We start from the raw sequence: 17,727 nt of genomic DNA, 5'->3' as shown, positions 1-17,727 counted from the left end.
TCCTCCCTCCTCAGCAAGACTAGGGAAGGTGGATTCGCATTTACCCGGGCATCAGGATTTACCACATACCTCTCTCCTACCCAGAACCTGAGGCATAGCCTATGGTCCTGGAGCAGAGGACACTCAAACACCTAGTTCACGTGAGAGAGGTGAGAGCCCTCTACCCTGGCAGGCCAGTTTATTAGTTTAAAAAAAATTATTGGGAGAAGTCAAAGCCTTATTATAAAATAAGGATACAGGGCAGCGGTTAGCAGGGTTAGCGCCGCCTGCAGCCCAGGGCATGATCCTGGAGACCCAGAATCGAGTCCCGTCAGGCTCCCCGCATGGTGCCTGCTTCTCCCTCTGCCTGTGTCTCTGCCTCTGTGTGTGTGTGTGTCTCTCTATGAATAAATAAATAAAATCTTAAGAAATAAATTAAGTATACATTTTCACATAGACACTTGGGAGATGGGATGCCTGGGTGGCACAGCAGTTGAGCGTCTGCCTTTGGCTCAGGGTGTGATTTCGGGATCTGGAATCAAGTCCCACATCAGACTCCCTGCATGGAGCCTGCTTCTCCCTCTGCCTATATCTCTGCTTCTCTCTCTGTGTGTCTCTCATGAATAAATAAATAAAATCTTAAAAAAAAAGAAACTTGGAAGATAATTATAGCTATCATTTATCAAGGATGTATTATGGGTCAGCATAACTTATCAAGTCTATAAATCTAGGATCTGTCACTTGTAACTGGCTGTTCCTGCTCTAGCTATTTCACTGAGCCTCAGTTTCCCTATCTATAAAATAGAGATACTAATAGAACCCACCTCATAGGATTCTTTTTTTTAAGATTTATTTATTTGAGAGAGACAGAGTGTGTGAGAGAGAGCAGGAGGAAGGGGCAGAGGGAGAGGGACGAGCAGACTCCCTGTTCAGGGGGGAGCTTGACGTGGGGCACAGGGCTCCATCCCAGGGCCCTGGGATCATGACCTGAGCCCAAGGCAGACGCTAACCGGTTCAGCCACCCAGGTGCCCCTTACCTCATGGGATTATTGTGCAAGTTAAATCTCATGACATTGTCACATTATTGATTTTAAAAAGATGTTTTCCAGAAATAGAATTATGAAAACAAAACAAGAGTCTAAGCTCACCTCATAGTTACTTTTCCTCATAGATTTCACTATTCCTCATCTTAGATGGTTCTGAAAATCTTTTCAAGATCTCTAGGCTCACATAAGACTTGAGTGTTTGGAGGACATTGGAGGCTACTTTGTCTAGCTTCCAAGGATTCCTGCTGGACTTCTGAGGTGGGAGCCATTCAGCTTCTTTTTCATTCCATCCCAGAGTGGATGTTCCCTGTTTGACAACAGTAGACAGACCCTGGACTGGGAGGAGGGAGGTCCTCAACAAGTCTCTCTCTGGGCCTATTTGCCCACCTGTAAGATGAGGAAGTAGACCCCAGATCTGGCATCAGATGGTTCTGGAAGCTCTATTCTTGGGAATCGACAAAGTTTTCTTTGCTTTTAGGTCATTTCCTGAAAGACCCTTATCAATTACCAATTTAACCCCTTTGGGGTTAAAGAGTTTATTGGGTCCTAGGAGCTGAGGAAGGAAAGGTAAATAATAAAGGAGAGAGAAGCCCTCTAAGTCCATATATTTCTTTCAGAATAAAACCCTGGCCATCTCTCCCATCTTCCCCTCTTCCCACCTACATCAAGGCCACCTTGGGTCAAGCCCCATGATTTCTAGTTTAACCTGCCATTTAGGGCCTTAAGATTATAAATCTTGTCCTCTGCCCTTCTCAGTGTTCCAGAATCTATCACGCACTCTCCTGCGTTCAGGACTCGATTTCCAGTGAGAACATCCACCTTTGCCTTTTCCCCCTGGGAAAATCCTTCTTAATCCTTCAAGAACTAGCTCAGGTGTCCCTCCCTCCATGAATACACCCACTCCTCCCAAGCAGAATTACACCCCACATTCTGATAGTCCTGCTGCCATTACAGCATTTTTTATTCAGTTTTGTGATTATTATAGCATGTCTCTCCCTCTTAGACTATGAACTCAATGAAGAGACCCTCACTCATTCATCTTGTTTGATACACACAGTAGATGTCAATAAATTGCCTGAAATCAGATAGATGGGTAGATGGGCAGATGGATGGATGGATGGATGGAGGAAGGTTTACCTTAGAGTGCTCTGTGGTACTATTGGATCACAGCCCTCTCTTAGTGGGGATGAAAAATGCATGGCAGACCATATTGTAATATGTGCTGCAACTCCTTTCCCCTCCCTCCCAGGCTTGGACCCTAGTGATAGGTAGTTGAGGGCTCCTCCTGCTTCTCTTCTGAGCCTACACCTCCCCAATCCCACCCAGCAGGGGCCTCAAAACTCCTGCCCTGCCCCCTCCCTCTCCACTTCCTGGCTTTCTCTCACCAGTCTTGACTCAGATCTTTTTCTTTCTTTCTCTTTAGCCAGGGATGGAGGCCCCTAAGTGTCCACTCAAGTTTTTCTAAAGCTTGCAACAGAAGGCTTAAAACCATAGAAGGGAAGTGAGAGGTGTTTCCTGTATTACCTGGAATGCATATGAGGCACAAAATAGACTAAGGAAGGAAGAATGGATGAGGCTAGAGCTGGACTTGGGGCCAACCATTGGGTCCTCTAAGAGGGAGAAGGGCAGGGAATCAGGGATTTCTAGGGCAGCCACAGAGTTTACATACATGGTTGTGGCTTCAGACAGATCTGTGTTCAAGTTCAAATGAGGCTGGCTCCACCATTTACTACCTTGGACAGGTCACTTAGTATTTAAGCCTCAGTTTTCTCATCAGCAAAATAGAGATAATTAGAAAACCTATTGCAGAGCCCCACTGAAGGAATAAAGCAAGATAATGTATAAAGAATAGAGCACCATCTAAGCAGTTTTGTGATTTATCTCATCCTCCACACCTCACTATAACTTCATAGCCATCCCCACCGCAAATCCCTTCCACTAAGGTTTAGTCACCTGCTTGTCTCTCCACTAGCCTTCCTCCCACTCATCCTAGATTGATACTGTGAAAATTAATAAAAGCAAAACCTTATTAAAATGTGGTTGGGAAGACAGAAGCGGGAGCTCTCATGCCATCTCACTCAAGGCCAGCTAAGGAAGAATTGCCAGTTACAGACTCTAACAGAAAAATTGTCAACAGGAAAGAATCATCAATTACAGGCCCCAACAGGAAGAGATGTACATTGTACCCCAGCAACTCAGCCAATGAGAAACTGTCATCACCTTGAACCCGTGCTTTTCTCCATTGGACTTTCATTCAAAACACCTCCTCCCAATTTTCTCCTTCTCCATAAAATAATATTTCTCTCCTTTGTTTGTTGGACTAACCTATGGTATTTGCTGTAGGTTGTTTGTTCTAAAGTGAATTCTCCACTACGCCCAAAACAACCCATTTGTGTTGGCAAAATAACTGATAGTGTTATTTTTTTAATGTTATTTATTTATTCAGGAGAGACACAGAGAGAAAGAGAGGCAGAGACACAGGCAGAGGGAGAAGCAGACTTCTTGCAGGGAGCCCAATGTGGGACTCTATCCTGGGTCTCCAGGGTCATGCCCTGGGCTGAAGGTGGCGCTAAACCACTGAGCCACCCAAGCTGCCCAGTAGAGTTATTTTCAAGGTTAACATCACTTGGTGTCAGAAGTGGGATCCAGAGCTGACCCTATTCCCTACCTACTGCTCAACAACTCCAAGGCCAGTGAGCAAACAGGTGCCAGTACCCACTGAGACCAATGAGTTCGAAGCTTTCTCACACTTGGAGTTTGAAGGTAAGTCTCTGCTGGACTTTGAGCTCCACTCTCATTGTGTCTTGTGCTCTCCAGGCTTTATTCAGGATCTGTTTTAAGGATTTGTCCATTCCAAGAGTACTTGTCTGGCTTTGGGTTTGACTGCTTTTGGGAACTGGGCTATTTCTATTGGAACTATGCTATTTAGGAATTTTTCCCCTCTAGAAAAGCCTGTAAGAAATGGGATCCCAGTAATCAAAATGCTTTGAAAGTGTATCCCTCCTTTCTGGCACCCCAGCTGGTTTTGTGTTTAAAAATTGCAGTTCCTTTTCATGTGCATTTCTTTTTTTTAAGATTTTATTTATTAGAGATTTATTTATTAGATTTTATTTATTAGAGAGCGAGAGGCAGAGGAAGAAGCAGGCTCCATGCTGGGAGTCCGACATGGGACTGGATCCCAGGACTCCAGGATCAGACCCCTGGCCAAAGGCAGCACTAAACCGCTGAGCCACCTGGGGCTGCCCTTCATGTGCATTTCTAACAAAATGGATCACTTAACCAAAAGTAATTTAGAACACAAATGCTCATTATGGGAACTTTAGATCACCCCAAACTTACTTTTCTCAGAATTGAACAGCCGTGGCTTTAAAATTGTCAAAATGGCATGGGATGCCTTTTTTGATGTTTTAAAGATTCTAAATGCTATCAGGAATCTAAAATTGCCTCTCTGCAAAATACAATTTCTGGACTGAGGCAAACAAACAATTAAAGACAAAAGGGCTTATGAGGCCTCTCTTTTCCCTCTTCCATTTCCTTTGTTTCCAAACACACAATCCCTTAAAAGTTAAGTCTCCCGAGGATTCAAATAACCCCCAATGAAAAAAAAATCCCCAATTTCTTCTGCTCCCTGGTTGAAGGCCAAATTTTGAGCCATAGTGAAAGAATTTCTTATGAAACCAACTGAAGACAATCACAGGTTTGCTGAAGAATTAGTATCTATTAATACTTACCAACCTAGTTCTTCGGATTTATATCAGTTAGTTTGTTGGTGAGGACCAGGCCAAACTTTGGCTAAAATTTGTCTGATGGGAACATCATGAACAGGATTAAAAATGAACAAGCCCCTAACCTATGGCTAGAACGCTTGCTGAAAACCTCCACTGAGCAATTGTTAGAGCTTTTCCTAACCTGCTAATTGGAACAAAATTCAGGCTTGCACACAAAAATCTGATGAACCTGTTCATGACTGTCATAATCCATTTCAGACTGTTTCCAAAGAAAACTCTGGTATTATTTTAGATGTTGGATCCTCTCAGGGAGACTTTATTTATTTTTAAATAACTAATTTATTTATTTATTTGAGAGAGAGAGAGAGCACTATGGGGGAGGAGCAGAAATAGAGGGACAAGCGGACTCACACTGCCCAACACAGGGCTTAATCCCATGACTCTGAGACTAGGACCTGAGCCAAAATCAAGAATCAGACACTAAACTGACTGAGCCACCCATGTGGCTGTTAGGCCAAGATTTCTCTTTTTTTTTTTTTATTAAGATTTTATTTATTTATTCATGAGAGACACACAGAGAGAGGCAGAGACACAGGCAGAGGGAGAAACAGACTCCTCACAGGGAGCCCGATGCAGGACTCGATCCCAGGACCCCGGGATCACAACCTGAGCCAAAGGCAGATGCTCAACCACTGAGCCACCCAGGTGTCCTTCAGCCAAGATTTCTTGAGAGAAGTATCATACCAGAATTTCCTTCTCCCAAAAGGGGGAAATAATTCTAGAATTTGACAGTAGCAATCAAAATGGCGAAGCAGGTGAATTAAATGACCTTTTGACTGTTTTTACTTGCTCTATTTCTGATGGCACCATAGCTGAATCTGGGGACACTGATCATTAGTCCCTATTGGATCAGATATCACCCTTCTTATGGGCAAAATCTTCAACTGATATCAGCAGGATCCATAGTACCTATCTCACCTGTTCCACTTGTCCAGAATACAATCTAGGGAAATCTGTTGGCCCTGCTCCCAGACACTTAAAATAGCCTAATGGACTAAAACTTTGAGTTTTGACAAATGGATTTCATATATCTTGCCCCGTTCCATCAATATAAATATGTTATAGTCATGGTTTATGTGCTTTCTCACTGAGTTGTAGCCTTCTCTCATAGACAGGCCAGTGCCCCTTCTGTAGCTAAAATTTTGTTAGCCCTACCTGGAGAACCCCTCTTGAACATCAGTGATTGGGGAACCCACTTTACTAGTCAGGTGCTTTGACAGGTCTGTGCTGTTTGGCCAGTTTTGCAACATTTTCATTGTGCATACCATCCTCAATCCTCAGGGCTAGTCAGATATGGCACTGTTAAAACTCAATTGGCAAAATTTGTAGAAACCTTCCAAATACCTTGGCCTGAAACATCGCTATTTTTGCTTCTAAATCTCAGATCCACCCCCTTGGGAACACATAGACTCTCACCAGAGGGTCCAGTGCACTTGGCCCCTGCCTCCTTTGACCCACAGTTAATAAAAGGAAATGGACTTCAATATGGTAAAGGCATAACTGCTTCCATTAAAAATAACCATGCTGGTACTGGCAATGAAAACAGACATGTAGATCAATGGAACAGAGTAGAGAACCCAGAAATGGACTCTCAACTCTGTGGTTGACTAATCTTCAACAAAGTAGGAAAAAAATATCCAGTGGAAGAAAAGACAGTCTCTTCAACAAATGTTGTTGGGAAAATTGGATAGCCACACATAGAAGAATGAAACTGGACCATTTTCTTACACCATACACACACAAAAAAAACTCAAAATGGATGAAAGACTTAAATGTGAGACAGGAATCCATCAAAATCCTAGAGGAGAACACAGGGAGCAATCTCTTTGACCTCAGCCACAGCAACTTCTTGCTAGACATATCTCCAAAGGCAAGGGAAACAAAAGTAAAAATGAATTATTGAGACTTCATCAAGATGAAAAGCTTTTGCATGGCAAAGGAAACAGTCGACAAAACCAAAAGAGAGGGATCCCTGGGTGGCGCAGCGGTTTGGCGCCTGCCTTTGGCCCAGGGCGCGATCCTGGAGATCCGGGATCGAATCCCACGTCAGGCTCCCGGTGCATGGAGCCTGCTTCTCCCTCTGCCTGTGTCTCTGCCTCTCTCTCTCACTGTGTGCCTATCATGAATAAATAAAAATTAAAAAAAAAAAACCAAAAAAAAAAAACCAAAAGAGAAGCTATAGAATGGGAGAAGATATGCAAATGTATAATCAGACAAAGGGCTAGTATCTAAAATCTATAAAGAATTTATCAAACTCAACACCCAAAAAACAAATAACCCAGTCAAGAAATGGGCATGAACAGACATTTCTCCAAAGACGACATAGAAATGATCAACAGGTACATGAAAAAAATGTTCAACGTTACTTGGTATCAGGGAAATACAAATCAAAACCACAATGAGGTACCACCTCATACCAGTCAGAATGGCTAGTCAGGAAACAATAGATGTTGTTGAGGATACAGAGAAAAGGGAACTCTCTTATGCTGCTGGTGGGAATGCAAACTGGTACAGCCACTCTGGAAAACAGTATGGAAGTTCCCCCAAAAGTTAAAAATATAGCTACTCTGTGACCCAGCAATTGCACTACTAGATATTTACCCAAAAGACACAAACACAGTGATCTGAAGGGGCACCTGCACCCTAATGCTTATAGCAGCAATGTCCATGATAGCCAAGCTATGGAAAGAGCCCAGATGTCCATCGACAGATGAATTGATAAAGAAGATGTGGTATGTACATACAATGGAATATTACTCAGCCATAAAAAAAAAAAAAGAAATCTTAGGGAATCCCTGGATGGCTCAGTGGTTTAGCATCTGCCTTTGGCCCGGGGCGTAATCCTGGAGTCCTGGGATTGAGTCCCACATCGGGCTCCCTGCATGGAGCCTGCTTTGTCTCTCTGCCTGTGTCTCTGGTTCTCTCTCTGTGTCTCTCATGAATAAATAAATAAAATCTTAAAAAAAAAAAAAGAAATCTTACTGTTTGCAACAACATGAATGGAGCTAGAAGGAATTATGCTAAGCAAAATAAGTCAATCAGAGAAAGCCAATTATCATATGATTTCACTTATATGTGGAATTTAAGAAACAAAACAGAGGATCATAGGGGAAGGGAGGGAAAAATAAAATAAGATGAAATCAGAGAGAGAGACAAACCATAAAAGACTCTTAACTATGGGAAACAACCTGAGGATTATTGGAGGGGAGGCAGGTGAAGGGATGGGGTAACTAGGTGACAGGAATTAAGGAAGGCATGTGATGTAATGAGCACTGGATGTTGTATGCAACTGATGAATCACTAAACTCTACATCTGAAGCTAATACACTATATGTTAATTAATTGAATTTAAAATAAATTAAAAATGTAAAAATAACCATGCTAGGGTGCCTGGGTGGCTCAGTCATTTAAGTGTCCAACTTGATTTGGGCTCAGGTCATGATTTCAGGGTTGTGAGATTGAGCCCCAGGTCAGGCTCCCTGCTAGGCATGGAGCCTGTTTAAGATTCTCTCTCTTGGGGCACTTGGGTGGCTCAGTTGGTTAAGTGTCTGCCTTCAGCTCAGGTCAGGATCCCAGCCCCTCATTGGTCTCCCTGCTCAGCAGGGAGTCTGCTTCTCTGTCCCTCTGTCCCTCCCCCTGCTTGTGCATGTGCTCTCTCTCTCAAATAAAATCTTTAAAGAAAAAAAAAAGATTCTTTATCTCCCTCTCCCTGTGACCCTTCCCCCTCTCCCACCCTCTCTAAACAAACAAAAATAACCATGCTTTGGTAGAGCAATGGTTTTATCTTGCACTCTTGGGAGACAAAGGCCTTAAACACCACACCTTGCACCTGGAGATTTTGTTTATTGGAAGAGAGACCTCCAGAAAGGCTTTTCAACCTCACTGGAAAGTCCCCTCTCTGGTGCTGCCAAACTCCAAGGACTAGAATCCTGGAGTCACATGACACATTATCAGGAAAGCACCAAACCCTGATTGGACCTGCACACCACCTGGTGACTCGAAAGGAAAGACTTCCCGGAATTGGAGCAGACAGACAGCATTCCTGAGATATCCAGAGCAGGCCTGTTAGAAGGTTCAGGATTCACAGAAGTCTCTCTTTTTCACGTAGACTATTAACTGACTCTGAATTCTTATCCAAATGCACATTTTCTTACAACTTTACAGGCTATTACTGATAACACATTTTGTAACAAGTTCTTTTGAGATAATATTGTTTTAAAAACATATTTGAAGTTGGGAACCCTGGATGGCTCAGCAATTTAGTGCCTGCCTTCTGCCCGGGGCCTGATCCTGGAGGCCCAGGATCAAGTCTACGTCGGGCTCCCTGCATGGAGCCTGCTTCTCCCTCTGCCTGTGTCTCTGCCTCTCTCGCTCTCTCTGTGTGTCTCTCACGAATAAGTAAATAAAATCTTAAAAAAATAAAAGCATACTTGAAGTTTTGCAAAAACTTCACCAATTATTGCTTCGTTTTCATACCTGCACTATATCTTCAAAAATGCACTCAATTCTTTCAATAGGCTCTTACAGTAGCCACTGTTCGGCTTTAATGGCTGAGTTAAGCAGGCACTTCCAGGAGGCACGCGTGACTTGGGGTTTGCCCCCACAGGGAGGACTTTTCTCCCCCATGTTGGAATAAGTGCCAGTATTTTCAGTTGGCTACTTTCAGAGCTAAGGTCCTGGTTTGGAACCACAATTATATATTTGGAATTGTCGTATTAGGGACGCCTGGGTGGCTCAGTGATGCAGCATCTGCCTTCAGCCCAGGACATGATCCTGGGGTCCTAGGATCGAGTCCCACATCGGGCTCCCTGCAAGGAGTCTGCTTCTCCCTCTGCCTATGTCTCTGCCTCTCTATGTCTCTCATGAATTAATAAAATCTTTAAAAAAAAAGGGGGGGAATTGTCGTATTACTTTTGACTCTATACTTGTTGCCTGCCAAAACTTTCCAAAATGATGTATCCAACAAGGAGATATCTCCAACACTATGTTCTTGATAAATGTGAACTATAGGTGGGAAGTGCCTGAGAGCTCTGCTTCCCTTCCTTCTTACTTGAACGTGAATTTCCAACCTGTACAATTTCCCAGATGTGGAAATGACACTCAGGGAAGGCCCTTCCTGGCAGTGAAGGACAAAAAGCCACTGAATTAGGAAAACTGGACTCTTGATCAGGGATGCTTGTAGAGAAAGATCTTGATCAAAAGAAGGAGGGACACCTGGGTGGCTCAGTGATCGAGTGTCTTCAGCTTTGGGCATGAGCCTGGAGTCCGGGAATCGAGTCCCACATCGGGCTCCCCGTGGGGAGCCTCCTCCTCCTCCTCCCTCTGCCTGTGTCTCTCCCTCTCTGTGTGTGTCTCTCACGAATAAATAAAAATCTAAAAAGAGAGAGAGGGCAGCCCGGGTGGCTCAGCAGTTTGGCGCCGCCTTCAGCCCGGGGTGTGACTGGAGACCAGGGATGGAGTCCCACGTTGGGCTCCCTGCATGGAGCCTGCCTCTCCCTCTGTCTGTGTCTCTGCCTCTCTCTCTCTCTCTCTCTCTGTGTGTCTCTCATGAATAAATAAATAATATAAAAAATAAAAAATAAAGAGAGAGAGAGAGAGAGAGAAGGAAATGTGGAAAGAAAAGTAACCTCACTACAATGGAGTTGAGAGGTCAGAGGCAGGGTAGGGGGCCCTTATGCCATACCACCCAACCTCAATTACAGAAAGAAGGATCAGTTACAGGCCCTAACAGGAAAAGCTGTCCATGGCCACTCCTGCAAGTAGTGGGCTACCCCAGCAGCTCAGCCCATGAAAAGTCATCAGCACCCTACACTTGGCTTCTCTCCTTTAGACTTTTGTTCAAAACAACTCCTCCCCATTTCCTCCTTCTTCTCCCTTAAATAAGGTTTCTCAGGACACCAGGTTGCTCAGTGGTTTGGTGCCTGCCTTCAGCCCAGGGCCTGATTCTGGATCCCGGGATCGAGTCCTGCATCAGGTTCCCTGCATGGAGCCTGCTTCTCCCTCTGCCTGTGTCTCTGCCTCTCTCTCTCTGTCTCTCATAAATAAATAAATAAATAAATAAATAAATAAATAAATAAATAAATAAAAAGGTTTCTCTCCTCTGTTGGTCTAGACTCTGGTTTTTAGTGCAGCTTGTTTGTTCTGAATTGCAATTCTCTGCTATTCCCCAATAAAGCTTTTTTGCTGATCAAGTAACTGTTTCATTTTTTTTAAGATTTTATTTATTTATTCATGAGAGACACAGGGAGAGATAGAGAGGCAGAGACACAGGCAGAGGGAGAAGCAGGCTCCACGCAGGGAGCCCAGTGTGGGACTCGATCCCAGGACTCCAGGATCATGCCCTGGGCCAAAGGCAGGTGCTGAACCGCTGAGCCACCCAGGGATCCCTAACTGTTTCATTTTTAAGGTCAACCATACAAACAACCCATCTGCTATTTTCTGTATCCAAATCACAAAATTCTAGGCCTTAAAATAATAATCCACTTCAGTCTTCTCACTTGAAAGGTGAAACCTGAGGCCCGGAGGGAATGGGCTCATCTAGAAGTCAGGTCCCTGGATTCCTAAAGCCATGCTTTGATTTCACAGAAATTCATTAATCCTAAGTTTTCATGTTCCCCAAGCCTTCATTCTGACCCTGTGGAGCCATCTACAACCTTACCTTGAAACCTAAGCCTATCCCAGCCTTGTCTTCAGCTCCTATCCCCTGTTCCAATCTTCTTAATTATATTGTATTTAACGCTCTGGCAGCTCTTATGTTAAAGACTCAGAGAGGGGGGATGCCTGGGTGGTTCAGTGACTGAGTGTCTATCTTTGGTTCAGGATGTGATCCTGGGGTCCTGGGATTGAGTTCCCTGCGGGGAGCCTGCTTCTCCCTCTCCCTTTGTCTCTGCCTCTCTGTGTTTCTCTCATGAATATATAAATAAAAATCTTAAAAAAAAAAAAAAAGACTCAAAGAGGGACAGTTTCTAGGCCAGGTCCAGGGTTGACAGGGGATTAGGCCAACATTCATTCCCTACTCTGCATGATTCCAAGCTCAGGGCTCTATCCCTTGGTTTACCCACCTCCCATCCCGACCCTTGCCTCAGTCCCTATCCAGAACCTACCATCTATGGAGGGCCTTAGAACTTAGGACCTGGTGTCCTCAATTATGAGGTCTGTGGAAAGAAAGCAGCACCCCACCCCATATCCATAGGCCCTCCTTCTTCCTGCTTCTACCCCGCCTCCTCTGATGCCTCTCGGTTCAAAAGCACCCAAGCCAAGAGGCCTGCAGACAACTCTGCACTCATCTCTAAAAGCTATCAAGACAGCCACCAAGATTCTCCAAAGATGAAGGGCTTCCTCTTCCTCCTACTTACCATCAGTCTCCTGGTTATGATTCAGGTAAGAATAGTCCCTCGGAGCCCCTGACACCACCACCCAGGACTCCCCAGACCTGCCTGGCATGGGAGTGGGTAAATGCAGGCTCCTGGGTACTCAGCCTTCTTCCATGGGAGCAGACGGTCCAGTAGGGGAACCAGCGACTCAGGGGGGCTGGTCTTAGCATTCCAGCCCTTCTGACTGGGGTCGGACCACTTGAGGTCTGCCTCTGACCAGAATCCTGTAACTGAGGCTGGGGAGCATTACAGGATACCAGGCACACAGGAGGGTATTGTGGAATAGGAATTATGAGACTTGGGGAGACAGCTTGGAGGGAGGGTGGCATCAATCCCCAGGAAAGCTAGAGAAGTGGCCCTATTGGGAAGGGGCCAGGATATGTTCAAGTGGAGCCAGACCTGGTCCTGGAGATAGCAGGAAACCACTCCAAGGAGAAAAGCCTGTGTGTTTGGGAATGCAAAGAAGACAGAAATCTCCCACTCCAGAAACAGCTAGTCTCAAATTCAACTGCAATTCTAGAAGGCAGCTTTGGCAGCATCCCATGTACCCTAAGGGTGCTCGTCTGCATAGACCAGAGCCATCAAGTTCTAGATCAAGAACAGCTTGATCAAGTATCAAGAACAGCTTGATCACCATCAAAAACAGCTTAATCTCCATCAGGAGCAGCTTTAGTTGTAGCCTAGTCAAGCATTGAGAACAGTTTGATCACCATCTGGCGATTTCCTTGGGCAAGAGGTCACACTCTCCCCACCTCCTCACCCACCCGCACTTTGCCAAGTGCCCTGTCTCACACAGTCTCAAGACTGTGATGGGCTCATTCAGAAGATGAGGAAGCAGGCTCAGAGAGGCTAAGCTCCCAGCCCAGCTAGTCAGGTCAAGGGCTGAGCCACAGGTTCCTGTCTCTCACATACTGGAGGAGCTGGTGGCTTGGCGGAGGTGAGACAAAGTTTCCATGGGACGTGGTGGAGGGGCCACTTTTGACTCTGCCTATATCAAGAGAGGAAGGTCTTGTCCCCACAGGACCTTGTGGCAGAAGTCGTGGTCATGGTGGACCAAAAACTACTGTATCAGGGTAGGGGGCCTAGGTCTCTAAATAACATGAGCTTCAAAAGCCCCTGAGCTTGCCCCGCTTCTTCTTTTGTAGATACAAACTGGAGTCCTGGGGAACAGTACCACTCCTCGAATGACCACCAAGAAAGTCAAGAGTGCGACCCCAGCACTCAGCAGCCTGGGCGGTGGCAGTGTCCTTCTCTTCTTGGCCAACACCCTCATCCAGCTCTTCTACCTCAGCTGAGGTGACATGCCTCAGCCCTAGCCCTGTGCCCCCTGAGATAGCTGCCACCATCGCTAGCGAGAGAAGCTCCCCCCACCCACCACCACAGGTCCAGGAGGGGTGGATGCCAGAGATCACCAGGTTGTTGGAATTAAACGGTAGTGCCTTGGAGGCAATGACCGACACAGGGAGGTACTGATATGGAGGGGCAAGCACCACCCAGCTGGGGGTCAATAAACATGTCCTGTACTCGGTAGGGTGCTGTGTGTGGTCACTGGGCTCCAAGGATCTTCTCGTGCCCCCAGCAGCAGGAGAGGCAGCAGAGAGCTCCTACCCCCAAAGGCCCAGGGTGGAAGCCTGTCCTCTCAGGATCACCTTGCAGGGACATGGCCCAGAATCTGCCATCCTCTTTAGTTGCACTTGCTTCACCCATCCCTGGGTGTTGGGAATGATGGTCCCAGAGGACCCCCCCATCCTGCCCCTGGCCATCCCTACTTGGTGAGGCTCAGAGAGTCCCTCACCCTAGTACCTGGGTGTCTTCAGAATGGTAGATTCAGAGAAACATCCCCCACCAATCTCTTGGGGTCTCAGCCCCACAGGCACCCTCTTGTCCTCACCAGGCACTGGAGACTGGTCCACAGGGGTGCTGAGAAGGATGAAGAAGAGGCCATCTCCCCATTCCCCACCTACCCCAGGCTGGGAAGGTGGGAAGGATACACAACTGCTCTAACCACCATTTCTATCCTCCTGGGTCTGCAGTGGTGGTATTGGGAGGTGCAAGGAGGGAAGGGAGCTCCAGAGAAGCCCCCAAGGGCCTTGAACTCCTCTGCATCTTCCTAGAGGACCCTGTGGGGGGTGGCTGAGAAGTGCCTGCTAGACTGGGATGGAGGGAGCTGTTCCCCTTCTAGGTCCCGCCTTCTCTAGGCTGGGCTTAAGAACCCAGACCCCCTGTTTAGGCTTCTTTGACAGAGATGCCAAACCTTCAGGTCTTGAGACCAGAGTTGGAGGAAATGAAGAGGAATGCTGGTGGGCAAGGTCCTTTGGGGAGTGTCTCCCATTCACTTTTCCTGCCTGGTCTACCACGACCCCATCACACTGAACTTCCAGGTCTTCACCCCTCGGGTTACCTGCCTCACTAGAACACTTTTCCTCTGCCACCATCTAGCCTGATCAACCCCTTCCGGTCCTGCACATCTCAGCCAAGCATCTCTTCCTCCAAGCTGCCTGCCTGCCCTGTGCCCCCTAAGTGGTTCAGGTTCCTCCTCTGTGTATCCCTCTGCTTCCATGCTTATCCTGTCACTGAACACATCACCCTACCCATTGGAATCCTCTACTAGACCATGAGTTGTCTGAGGGCAGGTACCAAGGGGCTTGGCTTATGTCTGTGCCACACAGCTCAGTGCCAGACCTGGCTTAGAGCAGGCTCTTGTCACTTGGGTGACAGCATTGAGAGAACATACTCACCCTTAGTCTGGGCCCAGGGCCCCCTCTGGTGGCCGAGGGAGGCCTTACATCTGAACCCCAGAACCAGAGCTGAGAGGGAAGAAGTAGGGTGAGTATAGGGCAAAGAAGGCAGGGGAACAGATCCTCACCCCAGCCCCAAATATCAAGGTGCACAAAGATGAGGATGCCTGGGAGCATATTAGAAAACATCTTATGTTACAACAAGAAAAACCTATAAAAACATTTCATCCCAGGGAAAGCCTCCAGGACTGGGGAGCAGGGGCAGTCAGAGCACATGGACAGTCCAGACCTGGGACGCCCGGTCCTTGGTCGGCTCCCACAGCACCACGTGATCCCGGTCATAGCCCCGGCCACCTGGGGGAAGAGGGGAGAGATGGGGAGACAGTCAGAGATTGCCAAGGACTCCAGTGCCAACAGACCCCTCAGGTGCCTCTTCCCACACACAGGCCCCCTTACCCTTCACATCTAGGATCCGGCCTTCGAACATCTGGCTGCAGATATGGCCCGATTCACTGATGCTCCACGTCTGACGGGGCAGGCGGCTCTCGGCCCACAGCACAGCCTTGGAGCCTGGGCTGGGGGGCCCAATCACCTGCAGGCTCATGGTAGGGGCTGCCTGAGGCCCCAGGAGGTCATCAGGCACAGTTACTTCCCTCAGGGACTCCTCTGCACCTGACTGATACCCTTAACACACACCCAGCTCTTCGAATCCTGGCTCTCATGGACTGTGACCCTGGGCAAATCTCTTAATCCTTCTGAGCACCAGGTTCCCTGGGAATGGGAATCCCTGAGTACTGGCAGCTGCAAGCATTCAATGTGAAATATCATAAAAGGTCTGGAAAAGGAGCTCCTCCAGGAAGCCTTTCACGGTTAACTCCCAAAGCACAAGACTTGGAATCAGACAAGCTTTCACACACTAATTGCCTGTGTGACTTCCAGCCTGTTACTTAACTTCTCTGTGCTCTAGTTTCCCCACCTATGAAACAGAGAGTAAAATAACACCTGCCCCCACAGCGTCCTCTGAGGATCACATGAGGCATTCGTGTCAAGGGCTTAACACAGCATCTGCCACAGAGCCAAGTTCTCTCTCATTTCAAGTAAAAGATGGAAACTCCTTCAGTGGCCTACAAAAACCCACATCCCCATAACCTCTCTGACTTCCTCTCTTGCTTCTTCCCTCCCTCCCTTCACTCTGGCTAGTCACCTCAGGGCCTTTCTACTTGCTGTTCCCTCTGCCTGGAGCACGCTTCCCGCAGACACCCACCTGGTTGCCTCTTTCAAATACCACCTTCTTAGGAAGCCCCCCCACCCCATCAGAGCTACTGATATTCCCTACTCCCCTTTCATTTATTTTTCCCCCCATGCACTTCTCTTCACCTAATGTACTGAGATATTTTACTCATTTAAATGGTTTCTGTCTCTCCCCACTACAATGGAAGCTTCAGGAGGGCAGGAGTCATTTCTGTCTTCCCACTGCTGTCTTCCTGGCTCCTAGAACAAGGCCTAGCCCATGGCAGGTGTGCAGGAAACGTGTGTGGAGTGAATTCTATCATGATTAATAAGATCCAAGTTCTGGCCCAGGATAGCAGAGCTGGGAGTTCCCTTAGAAGTATCTGGTTCAATGCTCTCGTTTTGCAGCTGGGGAACTGAGGCCCAGAGCAGAGCCCAGACTGCCCAGGGTGCGAGCCGACAGTCTCCACCTCCCCAGGGTCCTGGCACTCTGGCTGGAGGGCAGGGCCTGCTCCTGACTCGCAGTGAGCCTCGGGATACCTGAGGCCCTGGTGTCCCTGGCCCAGCCCCTCAGCCGGTACCTGGTTCTTTAGCAGCCCATCCTCGTAGTACCAGATGCAGCTGCCTCCGGCTTGGGGCTCGGACACCACCACTCGGCCCGCCTTCATGTCCTCCACGTGGTCTGGCACCGCCAGGAAGCCTCTCAGTGCAGCATTCCAGAGGCGGAAATAAACCCGGCGCTGGTGAGTAGGGGGAGCTGAGAGTGAGAGGTCCCCGGGCAGGGATGCTCCCACCAGGGCACCTGACACCCTCAACTCTGACCCCCCGAGTATCTCCAGCCCACAAGCCCTCCTTCCTTGGCCCTGCTTCTAAGTCCCTTCTTTTCACACGTGTCAGAGGTCCACTCATGGTGCACACCCACGGCCACCCAGCACCGTGACCACTGACACCCACAGCCCCGTGCACAGGGACACGCTGGCAGAGACGCTCATGGTCCACATGGTCGTGCAGAAGTTTGCAGCAGACACAAACACACAGACACAGGTGGCCATGCAAACACACGTCTTAACCGATGCACGGGTCCCCCTTGCCTATTCCACACTCCGTGTTTGCTAATGGGATGGATGCGTGTAGAAACACAGATGTGCACACTCATGACCATACTGGAAAAGTAGACACCCGGTTGTCACACATCAGACCAGGCTCTGCCACAAATCTTGAGTCGTGGTGATGGTAATCGCAGTCAGAAGAACCACAGCTAACATGTGTTGAGTGTTTACCCACTCAAGTACCGTTCTAAGGGCTTTACAAATATTTATCTTCAAATCCTCAAGACAACTACATCATATGTGTCATCCCCATTATATTTTGTTTTTTTATTTTTTATTTTTATTTTTTTATTTTTTTTTATTTTTAAAGATTTTATTTATTTATTCATGAGAATACACAGAGAGGAGAGAGAAACAGAGACACAGGCAGAGGGAGAAGCAGGCTCCACGCAGGGAGCCCGACGTGGGACTCGATCCCGGGTCTCCAGGATCACACCCTGGGCTGAAGGCGGCGCCACACCGCT

At 47.3% G+C, this 17,727-nt stretch overlaps 1 protein-coding gene and 1 long non-coding RNA gene across 4 annotated transcripts in view; one reads left to right on the top strand and one right to left on the bottom strand.

The window, feature by feature from the left end:
- Nucleotides 1–17,727, bottom strand: part of CRYBG2 (crystallin beta-gamma domain containing 2) — a 43,585-nt gene that overhangs the window by 1,650 nt on the left and 24,208 nt on the right. Inside the window, exons 19-21 of one of the 3 annotated variants that reach the window (XM_035712899.2) lie at nt 16,736–16,894; nt 15,381–15,540; nt 15,214–15,278 (exon numbers count right to left, since the gene is read on the bottom strand). In XM_035712899.2, coding sequence (XP_035568792.2) covers nt 15,214–15,278; nt 15,381–15,540; nt 16,736–16,894 — 384 coding nt within the window. Of the gene's footprint in view, nt 1–15,097; nt 15,279–15,380; nt 15,541–16,735; nt 16,895–17,727 lie in introns of those variants that run through there. The other 2 variants (XM_049098641.1, XM_025447752.3) reach the window with 2 other exon arrangements.
- Nucleotides 11,778–13,716, top strand: LOC125753214 (uncharacterized). The gene is made up of 2 exons (XR_007404440.1): nt 11,778–12,193; nt 13,332–13,716. It is a non-coding gene; the product is annotated as an uncharacterized LOC125753214 (long non-coding RNA).

This window comes from Canis lupus, chromosome 2 (genome assembly GCF_003254725.2).
Source record: "Canis lupus dingo isolate Sandy chromosome 2, ASM325472v2, whole genome shotgun sequence".
Taxonomy (NCBI): Eukaryota; Metazoa; Chordata; class Mammalia; order Carnivora; family Canidae; genus Canis; species Canis lupus.
Note: the sequence above shows the minus strand (reverse complement) of the source record. Positions and strands in the feature narration are given on the sequence as shown.